The sequence below is a fragment of the Ambystoma mexicanum genome, chromosome 6q (genome assembly GCF_040938575.1).
Source record: "Ambystoma mexicanum isolate Mex_15411 chromosome 6q, UKY_AmexF1_1, whole genome shotgun sequence".
In the NCBI taxonomy this organism is placed as follows: domain Eukaryota; kingdom Metazoa; phylum Chordata; class Amphibia; order Caudata; family Ambystomatidae; genus Ambystoma; species Ambystoma mexicanum.
In genome coordinates this window covers 1,608,353,610-1,608,379,722 of record NC_090937.1, presented here as the reverse complement: position 1 = coordinate 1,608,379,722, position 26,113 = coordinate 1,608,353,610, and the positions used below count along the sequence as shown (strand labels likewise).

Sequence of the window (26,113 nt, the reverse complement as noted above, 5' to 3'; positions counted from 1 at the left end):
CGCCTAAGAGATTTACAGGTAAGAACAGCTTCCACCAGTTGGTAAGTATGCTGGCAGGAAGCAGGATGTCCAGGAAGCAGGATCTTCAAAGGTAAGTCTGACTTCAGGCGACGGTGAGCTTTACACTGCTTGCAAGTGCAGAATAACGCGAAGCATCTGTCTTGAGGATCGGAGCAGTTTATATAGCTGAGATTGTGGGTTTACCAGCCACACCCTGCCACTCCTAGAGAGTGAGCACATGCAAAGGCAATCCATTAGCAGCCACACCCAAGAATACACTTGGGGATGCTTAATGGATGGAATGTTCAAGGTTAATGCATTCTGCTTAATGGATGGACTGTTCAAGGTTAATGCATCTGAAGTGCTATGTCCATAATAAAAGTTTTTTGGTGTTAAATGGATGTTCTTGTTTACTTTTGTTCATGAGCCTGTTGCCAACGGCGCCAGGACGGTGTCCACCCAGGTCCCCTGTGCATGTGACCCTGCATGCCTTTGCCCCTGACTTCATGACCATGACAAGGTGATCATAGGAGAGACGAGGACAGATAAAGATAAGGAGAACAGAGAGAGGATAATAGAAGGAGGGAGGAGATAGAGAGAGGGGGAAGGTATCAGGGAGGGGAGTGAATAAGAAGTTCTTTCAATGAGGAGTGGAAGGAGGAATAGGGTGGGAGGAGCAGATAGAAAGGGGTAGGGAGTTCTAGTGTAAGGGGGTAAGAAGCTGAAAGGAGCGGAAACGAGAAGAGGCACATGGAGGAGGGGGAACAGAAAGTAAGAAGAGATCAGCAGAACAAAGGGAGCGAGAGGGGGTATAGAATGAAAGGAGAGAAGAGAGGTAAGGACGAGCAAGTACATGAAGAGATTTAAAGACAAGACAAAGGAAGTGAAATTTAATCTGGGAGTGGAAAGGAAGCCATCCTAGGTAAGAAAGTAAGTTGGAAATAGAGTCATGAGAAGAGAGTAGACAGAGAGTACATATGGCAGAGTGATAAAGGGATTTGAGGGATCAATTCTGTAATTGATATGATGGCCATAGTAATCTGCCTCCAGTAACAATGGCAATAGTGATATGTACACAGTGATTATGTAATGGATGTGAATATTGTGAATAAATAATGTGAATCTGGCCATTGCAACAGTAATTGACATGACCACAGTCATTTGCCATCAGAAATTATGGCAATAGCCATGTGCACACAGTAATTATGTAATAGATGTGAATATTGTGAAATAAATAATGTGTATTTGTACACTGGCAATGCCACAATAATTTAGGCAGTAGTCATATGCGCATAGTAATTATGTAACGGATGTGAATACTGTGAAATAAATAATGTGCTTATTGGGGTTAGAAATTGTAATACGTCTGATACTGGGCCTGGATACTTCGTTGTATATGATAAGAAGGATGCAGCCTGTGCTTGTTTCTCTGTAAAGGAAAGAAAATATATTAGTTACAGTTGTAAACATATATCTACTTTTTTGACCCTCATAAATAATACATTGCATGTGTTATGTTTTGTGCAACATTTGTGTGTGGTGCACTGTTATATTAACATGTAGTAATCATTGGGTCCTTTAAAAAGAAATCAATGGAGGATTAAAAAAAACAATGTATACAGTTAGAGTTTCTGACATTTACATTATTTAGCCTGATAGGTAATGTATGTGCCTGTTTGACATAGTTAGATACCCATTGGCATATTCTAACTGTTTTGGATTTTATAGAGTTACAGTTTCTGGTATTTACATGGCTTTCATCTTAGCCTGATAGGTAATGTATGTGCGTGTTTGACATAGTTAGATACCCATTGGCATATTCTGTTTTGGATTTTATAGAGTTACAGTTTCTGGTATTTACATGGTTTTCATCTTAGCCTGTTATGGAATCTATGTGTGTGTTTGAAGTAGTTAGATACCCATTGGCGTATTCTAACTGTGCATTACAGTGATTAAGATGTTTCTGTACATTTGGGTTTAAGGAATATAAAGTAAGCATTTGTTAGATTTGCTGGTAACCTATGTTTTTAAGTAACAGTAGTGTTATTACATTCAAACCAACCACTTCTATTTTTCACATATCATTTGTCATAGAATTCTGTGTACTTCAGTCGCAGCTTCTGCTAACAATTTGTAATTATCTCATTTGTTTCGGTATTCTACTGGGAGGAGAAGTAGTTGGTGTAAAGTTCCACCTCCTAAGTTGTAAGCTGCGAGGCCTCTGGGGACCATTTAAACAGCTGAAAGGTTGTTGTTTCTTACTTATTATAGATATTTTCCGATTGTTTTATTTAAGAAGATTGTGCCAGAACCAGCTTGACCACTTACATACAAGAGCAGAGGTTTGTAATTTGCACAAGTGCAAGTTTTATGTTCATATTTTAGTCCATGCTTAATTTCCTCAGTGACTTCCAGGTAAATGGTGACTTGTTCATCATTTAGCTGTGATGTGAGCACTGACAAATCTCCTTTAGATTGTTTGGAATGATAGATGGTGTTTTCTATCGCACCCCTTGCTACTTCTGCTTCATTTTGGATGAGTGGTTCACCAAGTAGTACTTAGTTTCCTGTAAGTGAAGGTTGGCTGCCTTCAGGAGTGTCTTTGACTACTAGTTTCTAATTCTTCTTGTTGGCGTTCATTGTGCAACATTTGTTTGTACTGTTTAAAATTGTCATTTGTTAGACTGCTTTCATTTGCTTTGAATGCAGCTTGAAACGTGGCATGGTCACCTAATAATTCTTCCTCTTTTCCCCAAAGGTTTGAATAGTTATGTAATACAGTTCCCTATGCTGGCGAGATTTAAAGGATAGCTTGACATGGTTAATAAGGCTGGGTTTGGTAAGCTTTACTAGGATTCCTTCAAAATTCAAGTGTCACGCCACTTTTGGGGAGACCGAGGTCCGTTGCGATCGCTCTCTCTTCTCCCTCCTGGCGGATCTACCCGCGCTTTCGCGCCTGGGGAGCCGCCAGGAGGAGAGCTTCTGGAACCGCTGCTGGAGGGTTGCGGCGCATGCGCGGGAAACCGCTGTCTCGGTTCCGCGCATGCGCCGTAGATTGGGCCTGCGCGTTGGGAAGGGCTTGCCTTCCAAGCCTCGTTTCGGGTCCGCCGGCAACCGGAGACGAAACGGCTTGCGTTTCAGGCCTCGCGGGTGCCGGCGGCCCATAAAAGGGAACCGCAAGCTGAAGCCAACCGCGTCTCAACGCGGAAGCTTCGTTCGTGTTGCTCGCTCCTGGTTTCCTGTGTTACCTGCATTTACCCTGCCTTGCCTCCAGCCTGCCTGGGTGCCCTGCTCAACCCTGGGTCCTTTTTGTCCCGCTTGCCTTCTGCCTGCCTGGGTGCGCAGTTTTGCCCAAGGGTCTCTTTGGTCCCACTTGCCCTACTTGACCTCCAGTCGCCTGGGTTCCTTGTTCTCGCCCTGGGTTCCCTTGACTCCAGTTTCCCCCTCTGACTCTCCTGGGACCAATTGGGCCTTTGTCTTTTTCCTTATTCTTTGGGCTCCCCTTGTTGGTTTCCCTTCCCTGTCTGGTTCCCCTTTTCCTGTCTGGTCCTGCCTGGTGCCTCGTCCTTTTTGGATCTACAGACCATCGGGCTAGTCAGCCATCTCCAAACCAGCTACCTGAAGTTCGCCTGATTGGTGCCCCGACTTAGTCTTTGTTTGGTGAGATCCCGCGTTCACCTTGGACTTCACCTTGTTCCGAAATCTTCAACCTGACTGCTGCCTCTCCTGTCTGTGCTTGCACAGTCCCACCGTCACGTAAATCAGGAGAGTGCCTTCCGTGACGCTGGGAGTCTGTCCATCCTCCACCCTGTACCATTTGGGTGGTGGAGAGGCGGGTTCCCCGAGTCACACACTCATCATTCAGCTGGCTGCAGCCTGGCGGCCCCAACAAGATCCACATCAAAGAAAACAGGTACGCAGTCTTCACGTACATCCCAGCTTGACATCAAGACAGAGTATTTGCCAGTTGTTTCATCTGGCATAACAATATTTCTGAAAGTATAGTTTTTGACTATGTCACATAGGCACATGTTTTACAAAGAGGTCCTTCTGTTTGGATGGTATCTGTCAATGAAATTGTTATTTTTTAAATATCTTGGCTGTTGGGATCATTTGTGGCTATATTTTCAATTTCCTCATAGGATTTAAGTACTCTCTTTCATGATGAAGCTGGACCGAGGTTTAGCCAGAGAATGCTTTCAGATTTCCCATATTAGGCTGCATCTGTTGAACAATCTGCAGCTTTGTAAGACCTGCATTCTCTATGGGAGAGCAGTTGTATACCATAGCTGTACAATTTTTGTGTAGGATTCTTCTTGGATGAAAAGTCCTCGCCAAGGTATTTTAGCTCAGTCTTCTCAGGTTTTGTGGGATAGGCTGTGACATACATTGCAACAGCAGTTGAATTGTCTGAAATATATTGAATATCTATATTGGCATTCCACAAGAGGGCAATGATAGGATTGTAATAATTGATGTTCTTGGATACCTCATCTCTTTTAATGTTGTATGTGTTTTTGGGAGATTTGCCTTTTACACTGTGCCTAACAGAAGATATCAACCTATTTACTTGAACTCTGGTGCAGACTGGCCTAGGGAAGCCCAAGTAACGTTTGGTGTAGTATTTTCCTTTGTTTCTTTATCAGTATCAGCAGTATTTGACTTTGTCTTTGAAAGCATAAGATTTGTGTCCAGGGGTAAGTAGCTCTGTCTTCTGAAGGCATGTCACAGGTAATGTAGTGTTCAATACATTGTAAAACTGTTTAATTACTGTCATGGCCAAATTTGGGAGCATCTTTTATCCACAAAAGCATCTGGATGTGTGGTGCCCCTCTGGATTGATATTCTTGTCTCCAGAAGAAGTGTTGTACTTCTCCGAAAGGGTGCAGTTTTTAATTGCAGATGAAGTGCAGCATGGCAATAAAACAAAGGGAAAAGTATTGTGTTGCATTGACTGGATCAAGAGAAGAGAGTTTTCCTGGACATTTTATGTCTATTCCTTCTGTATTTTGGTTTGCAGTGCATAGGGCCTCATGCACATCATCCCATGCATATTATGCACAATGTAAAGTAACAAACCAAGTGGGCATGCTCCTTGACCAAGTACATCATACTGATGTCAGAGACAGTATTCCTTTGTACCATGCAAGTTTACCAAGAGATACTTGACTACAAAACTTCATCTTTGTCTTTTATCTTTTGAAGGAGTTGAGTAGCTGACTAATTTAAGAAATGGGAGCATGTTATTTATTTAATTTATTTCTATAGTGCTTACACCATACAAACACACACACAACAAATAAATGGAACCAGACATGGACCAGGGAAAATCAGGAGCATGTGATGTAGATCAGCAATAACAAAACAAGTAAACATAAAACATAAAAGTACGGACAGAGAAAAACCAGCATGAAACAGGTCAGTTAAATTACAATCCTCAGGTTCGTGTCAGATGACAGTTTTCCCAGTTTATTACAACTATTCAAAAAGCTGGGAGGTTACTCCGGCCACAACCAATAACAATACAGTCTGAGCCATTCAGCAGGGACCACTCCTTGATTTGGACTCTTCACAGGAATCTAAGGTCCATAGTTCTGATACAGCTTTCTCCAGTTTTAGATTGCAACGAAGCCAAGACTTTATTCTGTAAACCTCTAACATTAACAATTACCATATTTCTACGCTCCGCAGTCAAAACCTTTAAAAATGGTTCTACAATCTCTGGCATCAAAGATTTCCTAATATGCAAGGGGACAAGTGCACCCTGTTCCGTCAGGACAAGTGTTAAGTGCAAGGAGATACCATTCTCATGGGCCGTAACCGAAGTGCAGTAGTGCTGTGGCAAGTACAAAGCCCGGGGGAAAGTGCAGAAGACTGGCGAGGAACGCTTGGGACCTGCGAGGTTCTGAAGCTACACCAGGCCGCCAGTCAGTGAAACTGAGCAGAAGTAGAGGCGAGAGAGTGAGAGAGCAAAGAGAGGTGGTTCGCAGGGGAAAGGGAGAGAGAAGGAGGAGGTGAAGAGGAAAGTCTTGCGGAGTTTCCAGAAGTTAAGGAGATCTGGCTCAACACTGTTGATAGCATGATTCAAATCCATCTGGCAACTTCCCTCCACATTGTTGGTAACTATCTGTATAAAACAGTTATCTGTTTGACACTCTTTGTCGTTCCTGACTAACTAAGAGATAGTCTCATTGAAGGAATCAATCCAAACCTGAAAGTCCATAATGCTTTCACATTTTACCAAATCGCAGATAATTCTCTCCATAACAACCTGCCAGTTATTATTGGTGCTTGTTTCCTTTATACCCAGATTGGGGTATGAGCAGTCTTCCCCAATAACATTGTCCATACTTTTGAAAGGGCAATGCATTGCATTATAATTTGCAGAAGTAAGGCAAAGTTGAGTTTCGAGAGGATGGTCAGATTTAGAAAGCTCAAGAGGTCCAATATTGTCGCTTTGTTGCCCCATGTGGGACATGCAATGGTTTTTCACAACCTGACTAATGATCAGAGAGACTAAGAGTTGACAGGGAACATCAGGCATTAATTCCTTTTTCTCATTTTGTAGATGCTGTCTTGTCTGGGCACTTCTAGCCTGAATATCCAGCATACGAAGATCACCTGGTGTTAATGGGACAATCAGCCCATCCCGTGGCGATTGGGAAGGAGAGCCTACTATATTGCTGGCATATTTAGGAGCCTCAATGGCCCAGCAGTGACTTCTTTTATAGGGGGTGGAGCACATATCTACTGATCTCTGTGTATCTTTATCCACACCTGCTCTGGTAAAAGGCATTTTCTTTTTTTTTCTTTCTTTTTTTTAGTGTGTGTGTGCAGCTCTGTAACATAGAGTTGCTAGTTCACTTTCGAGCAAGAGGTGGAAAATGTATTCAACATTTTGCCGGAATCTTGGGTCTTCAGAATACATTCGTAAAGAATGACATTCTGATGCACTGATTTGGTTGGGTGTGTCATTGTATCTTCCTCCCGTTCCTGTGAGAAAGAGTAGTGGAATATAACACACTTCCACACTTTTCTCCCATATGCTCATTGGAGACCCTTTGGCTTGTCGCTTTTGATATGCTTCTAATGCATCTTTCATGGTGTCTCTGGAATGTAGTGGGTGAATTGTATACTGGTCCAATATGTAGTCCGCAGCAATAGGATCAATACGTTGATATTGTCCAGTTTGTCATGTATCCTCAAACACTCGGGTGCATTCTGTTAATAATACATCTCTATTGCATTCATTGTTTTTCTTCGTATATTCTAGGACGTGTTTAACTTTGTTTAAGTCAATTAGTTGTTGCCAATTCGTTTTGTCTTTTGTTGGCACACCATTCACTAGTACAATCAAAGAGTGTTGTAGTGGTCGACCTACTCCTAGAGTTTCTATTTGTTTATTAAGATCTAATGGTAAATATACTACTTTGCCATGAATGCCTTTCAGTAATTCTGATGCGGGAATTTGCCAGTTTTGGATTGAAGGCGTATTATAGCTTGGAATGGGTTTACTGTTTGAATTATGATGCTCTCATCCAGGTTACGTTGTTGGAGATCTTGTGGAAGTGCAAATATTTCCAAGTTATTATTGATAGTTTGTGATGGCATGTGATTATTATCAAGCTTAGGATTGCAGTATGTGCATACTAAGGGATTCATTATGTTGTATTTACTTTGTGCTCTTAGATATGAAGCTAATTGAAACCACTGGGATTCCTCATTGCCTTCTATTTTGTAGGCCATATCTACTAATTTTGTATTATTTATACAAAAGGTTCTGCTGCAACAGACACATATTTTGTTTCGAATTTCAGCTGATGTGTTTGTAAATGTTACTATTTCTTTCTTATATGTGTTTGTAAGCAGGTTACTATTGGTAAGTTGTAGGCTGATGTTTTCCAAAGTAACTGTATTTTCTGACTCTACTTCAGTTCCAAAATATTTAGTTTGAATGTGTTATATTTATTTAAGCAGTTCTTCGGCTGTTACATTTAGGAGATTGTTATTTAATTATTGGAGTTCTAAAGCAGGACATTTTGCATAGTACAATCTATGGGCAAGTTTCACATTTCAAAATGATGTGTTGCTAACATCTATATATATATATGATGAAATGTGCTTTTACAGCAAGTTCCTGAAGTAAATGCTAATGAATGCCTCGTAGTCCGGTATGGATGCGTACTTGGCAAGATTTCATGGTTTGTAAAGTTTTAATTTGACTTTTGTCTTTTTGTTTCACACATTGATTGAGAAATTGCCGTAAACATTTGAATGACATTTGGCGCACATCGCATATTGAGCTGCATGCCTAATTGAAAATCGGACCAGTTGTTCGGACAAAAAGAACATTTGTTTGAAAGTTTGTTGGGGAAGATTATTCTATTAACATTTATTTTGCCGTAATGGTATCTAATAGCACTTCATAGCCTCCTCCATTATTGTCTATGGCAATTGGGTTTGGTTGTTGTGGTTTATATCCTTCTTCATTGAAATATGTTTCTGTTCTGTGGTGTGAAATATAGAGAAGGTATCTATATTGACTTTGCTCATGTTTGCAATTTGTATTTGTAGTTTCTTTATTAATTTAGTAGTGGTTTCAGTCTGTTTAAAAGTAATATGAAGGGGTTTCTCTTTAATTTAAATGTGCTATCAATCAGAGCCCGAAGGAACATTTTTCTCTGATAGTTTTTAAGTGTAGAACGTGACTTTTCAGATTTTATCATGAGATTGCGCAGACCTCTGCGCCAGAATTTTATTTTTCAAATGGACTTTTTTGAATGGTTTGCTGTGGCTACATCAACATTGGTAGATATACTTTGAGGTTGATGTTCAGAAAAAGTTTCCTTACTACGTATTTTTTTTCTTCTGTTTTTAGAAGGAGGTGGTTTACTTTTTTTGGTGCTGATTGTTTTAGTTTGCTTGAGCGAGGTTACTTGTTTTTCTGTCTGAATGTGTTGTATACATTCTTTTAGTGGAAGGTGACTATATGACCTCCTATTTTCATCTACACAAGCTTTTCTTTGTTTTCTACAGAGTTGACTTTTAGTAGGCCTCCTGTTGTAGCTGTTGGAAAAAAGAAAGTGTGTATTTCAAAGTTTTAGAAGGCTTATGTGAGTGTTATTGTAGAGAAATTAGGGTTCTGTACTGATTTAATTACATTCGTACTATTAAGGTGGCATAGATAAAATGTTAATATGTTTACCTTGTAGTAGTTGAAGCATTTTCTTTCTGCTGTATGTAAAATTTTACTTTTTTCTGCAAATGTAAAAATAAATGTGTTAATTCATGTGATAATGTTGAAGTGGTTTAAGTTGCAGGGATGTTCATATATGGAATATTGCTATCTTTTTTAGAAGTAAGGGAAATGGTTTTGGAAATATGTTTACAATAGTTCTTACTGCATTTGTCATAAGGTGTTGGTATATGTGGGCACTGCATGGAATGTGGTAGTAGTGCCTAGTGTGAAATGTTAAGGAAAGGAATATGCACTTGATACACACTGGTGTGGTAGTATTCACTTCCAGTTCATTTGAGTAGGTGCGAAATGTTGGCACTATATGGTATTTGATTTAACTGGTTGTAAAACAAGAGACGTTTATATATGGGAATGTGTTGCCTTTAGTGTTACTGTTTATAGCAGGAGTTAATTGAAAGGCAAAAAATGCATAGGCACAGTACAAGCCCTACCATTTTTACTTTGTATTTATTTATTTATTAATTGTTCACTTGTTAGGCGATTATACAGCAAATACATTCTGTTTCAAATAGCCGACAGGGCAACAGGGAGGGGCCATAGGAATGAGACACATCAAATACATACCAATATTAGATACAGTGGGCCTCATTACAAGGTTGCCGGTCCGGTAACAACAGTGCCGGTAAACTACCGGCACCGTTGTTACTGGACCAGCAAACTATGAGGTCTGCGAGCGGGTGCCTTACTGGCCGCCAGGTCTGACCTGGTGGACGGAACGGCACCCACTCGCAGACCATGTCGGATGGACCGGCCCCATTCACAAATGGTGCCTGTACTTCCGACCTCCCCATTCCCATTGAGTCCAATCGGGCTCAAATGGGAATGGGGAGTAATATTTTCCGGTGCCCGGGAATGGGCAATTACTGGGCGCCGGAAACAAAATGACTCCGGCGTCAGCCGTGGCATTTTTACCGGCACGGCTACTGCCGGTCTCATAATGAGGCCCAGTGTAGGAAAAAAAAGGACAAACCTACTACGCCTTGTGAGTATTCAGACCATGCAAGTGCAGAAGGGAGGTGGTAGTGGGGTTGGTGCTGGGGTGCCCGTGCTCATGGGTGAACAACAGGTGAAGTGTAAGGTATGGTAAGTGCTAGCCTCCAGGTAAGAGGTTGTGCTGAGGCAAGTGCTGAGATTACAGAAGCTGGGGGTGATTCGGTGTGGGAGGTCAGAGGCCCGTGGATGCATAAGGGCCCCGGACACCAATCAAAGCAACTGTGAAATTAGCAGAGAAGGGGGGAAGGAGGCGGTAAAGAGGAAAGTCTTGAGGAGCTTCCAGAATTTGAGAAAATTCTGCTCAAGACGCAGTGGAAGGAGGAGGCTGTTCCATAGTAGGGAGCCAGCTGAGGAAAGCGAACACCCTCCAGCCCTCTGTTTAGCAAAACCCTTTACAAACAAAGAATTGGTGCCAGAAGAAGGCAGAGGTTTAGAGGGAGAATATTTAGTAAGAGAGAGTTGCAGATAGAGTGGCCGCCGGCCCCAGACAGCCTTGTGGATGATACAGAGGAATTTGAATTTGATCCGTGAAGCCACTGGGAGCCAGTGAAGACTTTTTAGGGCAGGGGAGATTGCGGTCCCTGGGCTTGAGGCCAAGGATAAATCTCACTGCCCTATTCTGGATTATCTGGAGGGGTCGGCGAGTGGAAGAAGGTAGATTCAGGAGAAGGCTATTACCAATAATCAAGCTTAGGGAGAACCAGGGCTTGGGTAACATTGAGCTTCTGGCGTAAGGTGAGAAAAGGTAGAATTCCTTTGAGAAGGAAGAGCTGAAAGTGTGACTTCTTGTTAATGTGCTGAGTGTGAGGGAGGAAGGAGAGAGAGGAGTCAAAGATGATAGGATCTCAGTTTTACTAGCGTTGAGGCAGAGATCATTGGAAGTACACCACGCCTAAGGTGTTGATCGCTCAGCGGCAACGTGCTCGCCTTGGAAGCAAGACGACATGAAGCCACACAGGTTCGATCCCCGGGTCCGCGCTTAGAAACCTCTGGGTATCAAGCGCGTTATAAATAACCTATCATGATTCTCATGAATCTCATGCCTGGCTGGCAGATAGGCAGTCAGGGATGAAGGAAGGTGCAAGAGGGTCAGCAGGAAGTTTGAAAAAGAGTTGTGGGTCATCTCCATAACACTACAAGTTGGAGGAGAAGAAGGAAATGAGGAGTGCCAGCTGAGCAAGGTAAGTGTTGAAGGACCAAGAGGAGAGGTTTGAGCCCTGGGGGACCACAGGTGGAGAAGGAAATAGGTGGGGAGAAGGTGCCCAGAATGACCTGGGACAAACAGTGAGTTAGGAAGGGGGTCAGACAGTCCAGAGCCCGCTCCGATATACCGAGGGTATCATGGAGCCATTTTATGAGGATAGAATGTTTGACTGTGTAGAAGGCAGAGGAGTGATCGAGTAGGATGAGGACAGCTGGAGAGTTTGAGTCCGAGTCCAGAGGTGCAAGCAGTTCTTCACAGGTGGTACGCCAGTCAGATGGGGGGAGGCACAGAGAGTGGTAGGGGGAGAAGCGGGAGAAGGAAGAAAGTTAATGAGGGAACGCAGGATCCAGCCAAAGAGAAGGAGGTTGGCTTGAGGACCCTGAACCAGGAAAGTGCCAGTGTGGTAGACATTAATGAGGCAGCATGATGAGAAGAAGCCTGCCAAGAGGCCTTCCCACCTGGTGCCACGATTAATGGGAGAGGATGTAAAAGGGGAGAGAGTAGAGATGAGGTGAGAAGTCAGTAGGTCCGGAGAGGGGACATTGAAAAGGATATCATTGAAGATCTCTCTGGAAGATGTGCTAATGTAGGTGTCTGCTATGGGAAGGCCCGGATTTGTACCCAGACTGTGTTTTTTTGTGGAGGATCAGTGATATTGTAGCAGTTAGCGAAGATAGGAGAGATGGTGAGTCCCATCTCAGTGAGAGAGGATAGAAGAGAGAAGGAAGGAGGGGGTGTGCACTGCACAGCCTTGGCTCTTACTCCAAAGCGGGCTTGTGGTTAAAGAGGGCACAAATACAATACAGAGCAATAGGTGGAGTGCAGGATTCAATTTTAAAGGATCACACTGCAGTGCACAAAATGGATGAAAGATAAAAAGCACAACCACCTAGATACGATTTTAAAAGGATCACAATTCAATGCACAAAATGGATGCAAGATTAAAAGCACAACCACCTAGATATGATTTTAAAAGAATCACATGCAGTGCACAGAATGGATGCAAGATGAAAAGCACAACCACCTAGATACAAATTTAAAGGATCACAATGCAGTTCACAGAATGGATTCAAGATGAAAAGCAAAACCACCTAGATACGATTTCAAAAGGATCACAATTCAGTGCACAAAATGGATGCAAGATGAAAAGCAAAACCACCTAGATACGATTTCAAAAGGATCACAATTCAGTGTACAAAATGGATGCAGGATGAAAAGCACAACCACCTACATATGATTTTAAAGGATCACAATGCAGTGCACAAACTGGATGCAAGATGGCAAAGGAAGAAGCATAACTTAAATGAATTTGCCTTTGTAGTACACAGAATGAAGTGAAAGAAAATAGGTGGACGAGGGAGAAAGTCAGAATAGGGTAGGTACAGTTATGCTTAAGGAGAGGTGGAGGAGGCAATAGGATAGTTCAGCCATCAATGACATTTGAGCAGAAGGGAGCCTGGTGGTGCTGGGAATGAGGGTTCATGCAGGAGCATGAAGTGTTCAGGAGGCGGCAGCATTGTTTGTGGATGGGCACGCAGGAGGGGGGCCCCCTTTCCAAACCCTTCAAGGCCCGGACAAGCACAGACAGGAGCCTTAGGGGTGGGCCTTCCATGGGGGCCGGCTTCCGCCTGCCGGTGTAAAGGATTGGCTCCTTATATGTGGCCTGAACAAAGGGTGTTGCTGCTGAGAGGCTGTGCGAGCACGGTGGCCATATTACAGTCAAAAAAATGCTGTGTGATTTACCAGCCCGACTGCTCAAGTTAATTGGAAAAGAGCTTATTTGAATGGAGGCAGCTACTCCAGTAGCAGCAGGCAGCCCTCCAGTGGTAACCCGCGCGATATGCAGTGCTTGGAGTACTCACCACTCAGATTTAGTTTTTTGCAGTAAATGCACAGTTTAAGCCCAACAGGGCTTACTTTCTCTCCGTTGGTGTCCACGCTGCTCCTGCAGCACCGGAAGGGGGTCTGGTAGCTTGAGCTCTCGCCCAACGCTCCTCGCTGTGTGTGGCTGAAGGAATGGCAAATAAAGAAAATTGAGTAGCAATATATATGTACAATAGTGTTAACTGGTAGTTGATGTGGGCAGGTGCAACATGTTGACACTACATCTAATGTGGTAGGAGTGCCTAGTGTGAAATGTTGGCAGTACATGGGATCTGATAGCAGAGGTTAAAAGGTAAATGGTTTTGCAAACATTTGTGGAATAGCTATAAATGCATTTGTTGGAGGCTAATGGTATATGAAGTACTACATGGAATGTGGTAGTACTAGCTGTAAAATAGAATAGGGTAGCTTTATATGTAGGTAAAGTGGATGCATTTGGGAATGTGTATTTTGAAAAGCATTTTAGTAAACGTGGCACAATAGGTGTTTGAGCAGTAGTAACATGTTTACATTTGTATTAAGGTGAGGAAAATGCACTTGATAAACACTGATGTGGTAGTATTAACTCTCATTTCAATTGAGTAGGTGGGAAATGTTAGCACTATATGGCAGCTGATTGCACTGGTTAGAAAACAGAAGGCTTTCATATGTAAGGAATGTTTGGTTTTAGAATTTCTCTTTCTAGTAGAAGTTTAGTGAAAGGCAAAATATGCATAGGCGTAATAACGATGCCACGATTTTAACTTTTTTATAAGTAAGGAGGAAAATTGTAGGTGCAATATATTTATCCAACAGTGATAACTGACACTTGTTGTGGGATGTGTAATATGTTGATGCCATATATAATGTGATAGTAACTACTGTGATATGTTGGCACTACATGGGATCTGATAGTAGTGGTTAACAAGCAGCATACCTTATGGAGGTGCTTATACATATATAAAAATGGTGTGAAAACATTGACTTTTCAAAATGGAAGCATACCTGTAGTATGTCTTCTTAGATGTAGATATTGTTGTATCTACAAATAGAAATCTGGAACAGTTTGTACAGTAGTTTGTGATAGAGGAGGCTCTTAATCACAGGACAAATGTATTCTCTGAGTTGAAAGGTACATCTGAACTGTTCAACTAAGGTGACACGTTTACATGTAAAGTATTTACATGTGTTTGGTGGATGGATGTGTGACTTTACAAAAGTGGCCAATCAGGCAGTGTTAGAGAGATTACAAGTAAAAGGGGTAGAAGGGCTGCCCTGTCCGATGACTTCTGTGAGAGTTTGCGAATGTGCCATGCGATTCTCCTAATGATGCCCTTGATGGAAAGAGGGCACTTGGGGCAATATCAATGCTTCTGTTCTCTGTCTCCACATGCCTCAATTATACTGTCTTTATAAACCTGAAACCTGAAGTTGTCTCACCCCCTAGTCCCCAGGGATCTGTCATCCAGGTGGCCTAGACACGGCCATGGCTACTGGATCCAGGGCCAGGGGTGGACAAGAGCGGGAGGATCATCTGGATGGGGGGCTTCAGGGAGTGTAAATAGGACACCGAAGGGTGAGACGCGGTATCCCCATCCTTATGACACCTCTTCCTCATCCTGCCCAGTAGGATATTTAGAAACTGTACCCCTCTTTTTCCAACAGGAACATTTTCTCACACCATGAGCTATAACAGACTAATACCAGAGCCATTTACCTGACATGCCCCAACACAAGGGTCAGGCAGAGTCAGGCAATTGCCGACACATACACCAACCTGACAGCCCTTTCCTTTCCACACTGGAATAAAAGGTGGAGCACAAGAGCACACTTTGAGCAAGGACAAATGCACAAGGAAGCAGCTATTCCATGGCGGCAGTTCAAACAGAGGAGAAAAGTGGCGAGACCTGAAAGGACGCCAAGGAGGGAGTTGCCCTTGCTCTTTTCAACCCAGACCCCAGACCTGCAAAGACTCCGATAAAAGAAACATAAGACCGGGATTCTCAACTGGCAAGTGGTGTGACAGATGTCAGCGGTACATGGAACCCTCCCACACTGATAGCCAGGGCGGGGAGACACGGTTGCCATTGTGGTACTGTCCTTGACTCCAGTAGCAAAAGAAACACCAATGAATTCAACACAGCCGGTGAGTCGGGTGAACCTGATAGTGGGCCGCGCTGTGTTGGACTCAAGGTTGCAGTGGCAACATTAAGAAGATTAAGAGACAGAGATCTTTTGTGAATGAATTTGGTACCAGAGGTAGAATGGTCCGGCGCCACGTGGTATGGTCTAGCCCTTATTCAGAGGACTGGTACCCCTCTCCTGAAAGAAGAGACTGTGATGAACAAAAAGGGTAAAGAGATTACAAATACCAAGAGGCCTTAGGGAAGGCCAACATGAGGTGTCAAGGTGGTCATACAAGGGGCAAGTAAAACCCCTGTGTAATCAGAATTCCTTGACACGTTGTAGAGGTTTTGACGATAATAGAATTGTGAAACTTGCGTGTGCACCTGGCTGAGGGGAACGCCATACCAACTGTGATATTGTGAAGCACGTACTTGCCATAGAATAGCAGAGCGACCCAGCGAGACGTTATCGTCCCTTTGGAAGCCTTTTTTTAAATTGACAAGTACCTTGAAAGGCTACCACTGACAAGAAAGATCGTAGCCCGGCTGAGGGGGATCCTAGGGTGAAGAATAATCACTTGACGTAAAGATTATCAGAAGAAACTGTTTGTTTTGTTGTTTTTGGCATATCAAGCCTTCTGAAGCAACAGACATTTCCTTGAGAAGAGACTTGAACGCAAAAAGCCCTAATATAGAGAAAAATAACTGTAAGCTTGTGCCGAGAGAAACCCAGGAGTGTGCTGTGCTCAAGAGTACCGCCTTGTTCCCTGCTAGAAATGTGGGCAAGGGAGACCTCAGTAATAACATCCTGACTTATCATTTGGTGCACATTTCTTTCTTTTCTTGTGAAACATTAACTCACTCTATTTTGTACAATAGCGGTAAGGATTGCCAATAGAATTTTTTTGTACAGGCCTTTTTTATTTGACAAGACGCCACTAGGACTGTATTATTATTATTTGTTGGTCGTAGCTTGCTCCCATCTTATATTTAGGTTTAGATAAGGCATTTATCTCACCTATTTTATAGTTTAATAAACACCCTTGAACTGTGATCACTTGTGTCTGTCTTGCTTTGATACCATGCCTTCCTTAAAGTGGTTAGTGGGTCGCATTGGCATGGACTTTGGCAAAGGAGCCAGTGCTGAGATACTTCAGGATTTTCTGTACAGGAGCAAAAGTGCAGTAGTTGCCATGGCATTTTCAGTTTTGTATTTCATCAAAATGCACTTTTGTTCTTTTTTTCATGATATCACATGTGTGCGTGTAATTCTAAAGAGTTTCCAGTTTAGGCTGGTAGGTTCACCAGCTATCTCACACGTGCATTATGGGAATGGTAGTCTATGTTTCAGTAAATTCAGATTTGTTCAAGAAGAGGTTGAATGGTGATTCAGGGCCATCTCTCTTGGTTGACAACACCCAGCTGGTCTGAAGACATCACCACCAAGAGGCAGAGATGCTGAAAAACAACTGAAAAATGGTGTGTGTACCTGGGAATATGATGGCAGTGCTAGTCAAATGCCTATCTGATACCTATGTACATGCCAAAACTCTTAGAATTACTGATTCTTATTTTAACAGGATCTAAGTGCAATGAACCTACGCCTTGACAGACATACTGCTTATAACTCATGTTTAAAATGCAAGTAGCACATTCACAAACAAGTCATGAACTCTCCGGAGACTCCTTAGAACTAACACTAGCAGGCCCTATAAATCACTACAGTTGATTGATGTTACTGCTTAATATAGCTAGCTCAAAGAGATCCCAGGGGGATGTGTTCATAGTAGGGTGAGGCAGTTAGAGTGGGTGGGAATAAGCAGTGAGTCACTCTCCTGGATATGAAGGCACCAGGCCAGTGCTGAGCTCCTTGACCCAATGAATATCGAATTATGTTTTCAGGATACTCATGAGTACAAGGAATGAGAAACATTTGCATATCCTGAATTTCAAGTGTGGATTATTTGCATATTTCTTGGTTGTTCTAAAGACCTTGTTACAGACCTGGACAAAACACCCTTAGAATGAGCAAATGTGTCCTCTTCTAGGGTGCCTATATGCTACTCTATATGCTGCATTCCACCAAGTTACAAATATTTTCTGCTCCTAGAGGAATCTGCTTCCCAAAGAACGTGATGAGCCGTCCGGTACCAGATACGATTGACGTTGTCCCAAGCGTGACGTCTGGGTTCCCGCTGAGGAAATGCGAGGGGGATATTGCAGGTAAAGGAGGCCTTTGTTTATGATGATCTTCTAGATATATAAATGCACATTATTATTCGACACCACTTGTATTGCACCATGTTGTCTTACTTCCAAGACAAAAGCGTTGCCCCTTAGCTATCCTTCCTCGCCTACACTTTATGTAGATATTTTGCTCTAGACTCCTTTCCATCTCCTACTATATAGTTCACATTAAAAATCAAATTTTAAATTATTCATGACAAATCTTTGCTCTTTTTGGAATAATTGATATTGATTGCCTAAATCTTCGATGGTCATTTTTCAGATCAATGCTTCTGGTAGTCGATGATTTCACTCAAAATGTCCCCTGTTTTCAAACCAGTAGCATCACAGCGATATCTTGCACTTCCTTAACTTACTGGGAAATCACACAACTCAATAATTAACAATGTTCTCCAACAGCTGATGATTGCAGAAAAAGAGGGAAGATATATTCAATTTGAACCATAATACTTGCAAAGTTTCCAAGATACTATTATTGAGTAATGGTCGGAGACTCTTGATGACACATATTTGTGAAATATTCAGAAAATGGTTTTGACCCAATAGGTTAGTCAAGTTAAGACATCTTTGTGGGGCGTTCCATCCATACTCATTGAGTAAAATATGATGTATTGTGCATTCAAGCCAGTAGCTTACTGGATACATTGCAGGCTTCTAGCCTAGCCCATGTAATGGTATTAAAAATTTGGAAGAGAAATATTTTGAAGCTCTGTCTAAAGGCATGGGGATCTCCTCAGCTCTGGAGTGACATGGGTAGCGCATGCCAAGAAATACTGGTTTGAGCATAAGAAGTGCCAGACCCCACTCTTTGCTTCTTTTGTCTGGGACTCTCAACTAAGAGGAACGTGGAGGAATGGAACTTTGCACTAAGAAAGACAGCAATGTTGTAATGTATGTAAATCGGTAACCAATGTAGAGACATTTAAACTGAAGTAACATGCTCCTGGTAATTCAGACACAAGTGTGACCGAGCTGCGGAATTCTAAGTGAACAAGCCATATCCTCCATCCAGGTGAGAGTGGACTAAGGCCTTTGCAGGGCATCTGAGGGTATTGTCTGGTAGGAAGGGCTACATGTGCTGCAGGAGGGAAAGCTGGTACCATGTTCTCGGAATTTCCTTTGCTATGTGCGTTTTGACAGAGAAGTGAGTGTGTGGAATCCAAGAGACTTGGCACACATTATCAGCTGAGGAGTGAAGCCCTTGATGTTCATGCCAAACAGCCAGGTATGGAAGCAAAGGTGTTCTGTGTTGTTGGTGTGGATCTGGAATTCTGTCTTGGTGGATTTAGGCACTGGGCAGCCACGTCTGGAGTAGGACTAGTCAGGCATTGATATGGTGGATTTCATCTATAGGGGCAATTTTCAGTTTAAGTTGTGTGCTGTCTATTTATTGGTGGGTATGGGGATATTGTGGCTTGAGGGGAGCGGCAGGCGTGGTTCCACTAACCTTAAAGTGGGGATTTTGAGGTATCCATCTTGTCACACATTTGGTAGTCTTCTAGATAGAAGGAGAATTAGAAGGGCATATTTTAACCGATCCCGAGGGGTTCTGTAGAATATTGATAAGGGTTTGATGGTATACTCTGTCGAAGGCTGCAAAGATACACAGAAGGAACATGCGGCAGTATCCATTGGCAGGGTGTGGATTGTATTGTCTCCCAGTTCAATGGTGGCTGTCTCTGTGCTGCATCTGGTTGTGAAGCCTGACTGATAAATCTCTAGGAGACTGTTTGCCGTTTGCTTTTGGCAGTAGTTTCTGATGGCATCAGTCTTTGATTTTGCTTACTGTTGATCTCAGTATGCAGGATAGAAGCACACTCTTGATGGATAGTATGGACTGCATACGCACTTGCTCCACTGTTCAGTCTAGGGCTCATGTATATAGTTTGATTTTCGAATTGGTCATTTTGGTGTAATGTTATTCACAGGGTTAAGATGGTCTGGAAAACCCTGGTTTATGCAGAGGATCAGAGGCTGGGAATGCCTGCACTCAATAACAGCCATAGACAAAGTGAAAGGCAAAACCCAGCTTTATTAACATCCAAAATAAAGCAAGGTCAGTGTACAAACATAAAAGCTTGCAACTCTCTGAGCTCTTCATACAAAATAACATATTTTATACCAAAAACACGTCAAATGACAACTTCATACTACAAAACCTACAGGGTGAGGGTATTGGACAATATTAGTAACTATGTATACATTATGTAAGTATTAAACCTTTAATTGAATTGTTCTTAACTGATGTCTCCTCCTGTAGACCTCTACATTGATAACAACAAAAATACATCATTTATACAATTAACTATTGGTTGGCACAATACATACTAGGCAGCGTACCATTAAGAGTTTTAATTAGTTGGCATTACACCAACCACCCTTGGGCAACTTACAGATCATCAAAACTTGAGCCAAATGGGAGTAGGAGAAGAGACGTCCATGGGCCGCTTGCTTCATTTCAGGAAAAATACCATCCCTCGTCTAGGCCATGAGCCATGGTGATCAGCTTTGTAGTTAACCTTGTAAGGTGCCTCATGTCTGGAGACATGCGTAAGGAGAAATAGCAGGTGTCTTATCTGTCTCTGTACTAATGAACAGACAGTATTCTTGAATTATGGATCATGTATGAGAGGACCGCATTTGTATTTATTTCACCCTTCATTTATACCTATTTTAGATAATTGAGTGTTACAGTTTCATTTATGTCTGGGGACAGTGAAGCCATCGTGAAGTAAGACACAGACAACAGATTCAACTTTATAACCAAAAGCTGTATTTCAATTAAATGTCAGAATGGAGTAAGGCCGAACTTGCTTTATACTGAAGTGGGATTTCCCTACCTAAGGAAAACTCAGGATAGTCGGTGTCATTAAGTTCAAATCAGAAGTCTGTCTGTGTCCAAAACCTATTCTTGCCCTCACAACTAGCTGTATAGAATGTGTAGGAATGTCAAGATCACAATGAATAGGATTCAAGATAAAATTCTGAGCTTCTTCCAGATCTTGACTTATACTCAGCTTCCCTTCCCCAAGTTCAGAACAGTTCCAAAAAGCCTCGGGGTTCCTTCCCCAAGATTTCAACACAGTTCACAAAGTCTCTGGGTTCTCTTCTCTAACAGTTCAACCCGGTTCACAAAGTCTTGGGATTCCCTTCCCCAAGAGTATAAATCTTTCAGCTTACAAAAAAATAATACCCGGTTAGATTGTCTAACTTTCAAAACCAAATACCAATTGAAACCTTCTTGGTCATCCAGGCTTTTCTCTAGTTAAAGTCTTGGGGTTCCCTGCCCCAAGACTTCAAATATTCCAACTTAAACAATACCAGCTCAAATATTTGGTCATTCAGGCTTTTCAATAGTTCACATAGATTTCTCTGTTTATTCATTTACAACTCACTTCAACAACTGTTGCAAAAGCACAAATATTTGGTCTAGGTACTGTTGTCGGACCACACGGCCCACCCATTAAAGGTCACGCAACTGATAACCCTATGCACTTTGTTACGCTTTCTGTATTCTTCTGGCTTTCACCAGCACAGGCTTTCTTTCTTTTTTTTTACAACTCTGTGTATTGAGTTTGAACAACACAACATAGAAAAACCAACATGGATCATTGGCATACATAGGATAAAGGCAGCATAGCATTAATAACAGTTAGAAGAGACCCATAAGGCCGAGGACCATAAGACAATAACAAAACCAGGCAGGTAACCAATGCTAACAGTGATATTGATCTACCCCCACCAGCGGGTCTCAGTGAGCATCTAGCCATTAACCCCATATTTTTTCAAATTTACGGGGGCAGCCCCGTGCATTATAAATCCGGTGCTCTGAAGCCGCGCACCTGTCCAGCTCATTACTCCAACGGTTCAGGCACAGTTGGTCGGCAGATCCCCAATTAGCTGCAATAAGTCTTTTGCCCGCCCCCAATGCAATTGCCAGAAACATTTTCTCATATTTTGACAGGTCTACTTCACCCCAGATGCCTTAGAGTACCATTTTGGGATCCTTGGGGATTGGTGTCGCCAGAGCGGCAGAGATTGTGCTAATACAGTCCTCCCAGAAGGCCTGTAACACCCGACAGTCCCATATCATTTGGTAGAAGGTGGCAGGTTCATTTTTGCATCGAACGCATGTCCCGTCTTCTAGTCCACCCCATCTGGCCATTACAGCACGTGAGTGATATGAGCGATGGAGGATTCTCAACTGTATTAGTCTAAGCTTGGATTCTATACCGATTTCTCTAGGAGACATTAATGCATCAACCCAATCTTCAGGTTGAAGGTGACCTACGTCCCTTTCCCACTTTGCTTTGAGCCCTTCCAGCTGTGTAGCCCCGAAGGAGTTAAGGGCCTGGTAAAGAGTGGAGGTGACCTTAGAGGAGATGCGTTGCAGGAGGATATTGGTCTCGATGGGGGAGGCGGGGGGTATGATTGTCGTGTCAGGGAATTGGGTGCGGATATCGTGGGCTAGTTGTGCGTCCCGAAACCAGTCAATGGGTGCCAGGTCGAATTGTTCTCGGATGGTCTCAAAGCCCAATATGCGACCCCCTTGTATCACCTGTGCTAGTGTGTGTATTCCTTTTGCATGCCAGTGACCAAAGGAGCCCATTCTCACTATTTCCGGGAGGAGCGCATTTTGCCATATGGGTTGTGATAGCATTGGCTGTCCTTTCCAGCCGATTAGTTTGTGTGCGTCTCGCCAGGCGCGACGTATATGGTGGGTCATTTTGGGCAGCGCCGGGAATTGGTCATGGGTGGCGTACAGGATTTGCAGCGGTGTTAACGGGGCCATGATCTCCACTTCGATACGGATGTGTGGCAATGTGGGGTCTGCGTGCATCCAGTCGTTTGCCACTCCTTTCTGTGTCGCTAGGTAATAGGTGCATATGCAGGGTAAACCGATGCCTCCCTCCCATACTGATCTGTTTCCTACCCCATAGCAGTGTGCATAGGTACTTGTCAATGAGCGCGAAGGTTTCTCGGGGGATGAGGAATGTGGCATTCTGAAGAACATACAACAGCCTGGGGAGGGTCATCATTTTGAATAGCGTGGCTCTACCCATTAGCGATAGGGGAAGTGATTGCCAATGGGGGGTGTCTCTGGTGAACCGCTCAATTACTGGTTGTAGATTAAGTCGGGAAAACTCCTCGAGCGTCGGGTCAAGCCGTATACCCAGGTATTTAAATTCCTTAATAGAGACATGGTATGGGCAGGTCTCCGGGATCGCAGACTCGCCACCCTGAATCGGTAAGAAGATGGTTTTGGCATCATTAACCTTTAGGCCCGCAAAATTCTGATATTCCCTGAGAATGAGGGAGACAGCCGGGCATGAGATGCACGGGTTACTGAGGTATATGAGAAGGTCATCCGCATAGAGCGAAAGACGGTCCTCTCCCCCTTCCGGCCAAAAAAAAACGGTCCAGTTGGTATTGGCTCTAAGCTCAATTGCTAGCGGTTCAATGGCCAGGAGGAAGAGGAGTGGGGATAGCGGGCACCCCTGCCTCGTGGCCCGACTCAAGGGAAATGATTTGGAAGACCTGCCATTCACCCTCACCGTGGCTGTCATGATCACTGCTTCCAAGGAGCCAGGACCAGCCCAACGTCCTTGGAAGCAGGCCCCTAATCCTAAGCCTTGGCACCAGCCGGTCCCTACTGGGACCTTTTGGACCTTGTCCTGGCGCCAGTGGCACCAGGCTCATCAAAGCCATCGGTCCCAGCACTGGAAGCGCCGGGCTCATAATATGTGTGAAGATGCTTGGGTGGACTTACCTGCAGCAGACCATGCTGCTTACTTACCAGCTACATAGGAATCCTCTGTAAGCCGGAACTATTTTCTTACCTGGGTGGGGCAAGCTTCACGCCCTGGATACAACACTGGAACTCTTCTGGAACAGGAACTCTTTTCTTACCTAGGCGGGGCCGTGGAGGAAGACGCCTCATCACTCCTAGGCTATTTAAACCACACCCGATTGATGAAACGTGCTTCGCGTTATTCTGCATCTGCAGCAGAACTCTCACCGAGTCTGTTCCAGCTTTTCTTCCGATACTGTACCTGCAAGAACAATACTTACCATTCCAGTATCCAGTCTTCAGCAGCGCCTGTAAAAGACAAGAAACAACAGGTTAGCACGACGACTTCACATGCAACGCATTCCTTACCTGGTCCATCGGCTGCGACCATTTCTTCACGCTGCACCTCCGCCTGTGGAGACAAAAGCATAGTTATTTCTTACCGGCAATCCGCGAATTCCGGATGTTTTCAATACTGCAACCCAGCATCTGAAAGACAAAAGAAGAGACATTAGACAGGTATTAACTTACGCCCATCGCGCTCTCCACAATAGAGCGCCTGCAACTACTCCGGCGTTTTCCATCATCTCTTCAGCACAAACTCACAGCTGTGAAGGAAAAAGACAGTTAAAGCGCTTGCATATACTCACGCATTTCCAAGCGCTTCTTTCCAAGGCTCTGGCTCCAGCTTTGAGCCCTGCAAAACAAATAGAACAAAGCATTATTCCGAGCCCTGTTCAATACTTACGTGTCCACGCACCTAAAGACTATATGGACTAAAAGGTGTCCGGAAACTCACCGCTCGTCTGTTAACGGCGGTTGCGATCCTCTGATGTTAAGAGGCCTACGTTTCACCCAGTGAAGGAACTGGCAACGGCACCCTGCACCAGACGCAGATGGAGAGCCCAGCATTCACCTATCTAAGGTGAGCACATTACCCTGGGGGCTCTACGGAGAAGCTTAGACGAGAGAGAGAGAAAGAGAGAGAGAAGGACACTCAATTGCCCAGATCTTTAACCCCATATATTCTTTCATCTGCAGAAATCTCACCCTTCGAATTCGACACACAGTGCGAAGAGGCTCCACCCCAGAAGCCAATCGAGTCCTGCACATCACTTTTCGAGTCACAGACTCCTTCCTGCCTAGACCAGCGCCTCCGTGGGAATCAGGTGAGCGTTACAGAACGCGAAGCCCACCGCAAAACTCCTACCCAGGCGCAATGGAAACCTCGGACACAGACCAACTGGCCCGAATGCTTGGGGAACTAAGAGCAGAGGTACATGCAGCTTGTCAGGAAACAAACTCTTTGAGAAGAGAGCTGATAATATCCAAGGAGCGAACGGAGGACCTCGCTAGGCAATTACTACAAACACAGGCAGGACAGACTCCTTTGCCCGCTCCAGGAGTAAGTTACCCTTCTGCATCCTCAAATCCAGTGCAAATCAATCTACCCGGTAATGTGCCTTTGGCTCCACCCGAATGCTTTTCTGGTGACCCAAAGAAATTTGCAGTGTTTATCAACCAGTGCCGCCTACACTTCTTATGTCGCCCAGCTGCCTTTCCAACAGACCAGACCAAGGTGGCTTTCGTGCTTTCTTATCTCAGTGGCAGTGCCGCAGATTGGTCGATCCCTTTGGTCACTCAGGATGATCCGGTCCTTCACGATTTTCAGGCCTTCCAGTCCAGCATGGAGAAACTGTTCGCAAGACATGCCCAGGGGCAGGCCTTGGACAATGAACTCCTTTCGTTACGACAGGGTAATCAAGACCTCCTGACTTATATTGCCTCATTCAATAGACTTATAGTGGAAACTCAATGGCCGGAGGATAAAAGAATAACGCTTTTCTACAGAGGCCTGCGTGGAGAGCTCAAGGACGTGTTAGCTCAAATTGTGAATCCTCCACAAGAATGCTCAGACTATATTGACTTAGTTGTCCAATTAGACCACCGATTACAGAACAGGAAGGCTGACCGTTCCAAATTTGATACCCGAGTATTTTCTAAACCACAGATCTCTACTAGGGGAGCCGACACCGTGGAACCCATGCAATTAGGGGGCATGAAAGGACCTTTAACTCAAAAGGAGCGGGAAAGAAGAAGACAGCTGCAATTATGCCTCTATTGCGGAAACTCGGGGCACTTTCTTCGAGACTGCCCAGTGAAACCAGCTAAGAAGGCTGTAGGAGCCGCAGATACCTGTACCCAAAATTCTGAGCAGGGAAACGACCTTGCCCGACAAGTGTAGAGGTCCTCTTGCCGAGCGTTAAAATCTGTCCCGTGACCTCGCATTTCGTGGTGCCTATGGTCCTCATTAGCCCAGAACGTCCGGATCGTTTGCATGCAATTGAAGCTTACATCGACAGCGGAGCAATCGGTAATTATGTGGACCGTGAAATGGTATCAAGGATGAATCTACCTCTTGTCCCTAAGGCAGTAAAAGACGTCATTACTACAGTGGATGGCACAGAGATAGCCTCCGGACCAGTAACGCATGCCACCCAAGAAGTGACGTTAGTGAGCCAAGATGGACACCGAGAGAAAATCGTGTTCGATGTGATCAAGGCCCCTCAGTTCCAGATCATTCTGGGAGTTCCTTGGTTAGAGAAGCACAATCCTCAGATCGATTGGCG

General features: G+C 43.8%; 1 protein-coding gene across 1 annotated transcript in view; it reads left to right on the top strand.

Annotated features, from left to right (window-relative positions):
• The window catches only part of LOC138515386 (coagulation factor XI-like), a 299,654-nt gene that overhangs the window by 234,643 nt on the left and 38,898 nt on the right, over positions 1–26,113 (top strand). Inside the window, exon 15 of the mRNA XM_069630247.1 lies at positions 17,556–17,668. Coding sequence (XP_069486348.1) covers positions 17,556–17,668 — 113 coding nt within the window. The remainder of the gene's footprint in view (positions 1–17,555; positions 17,669–26,113) is intronic.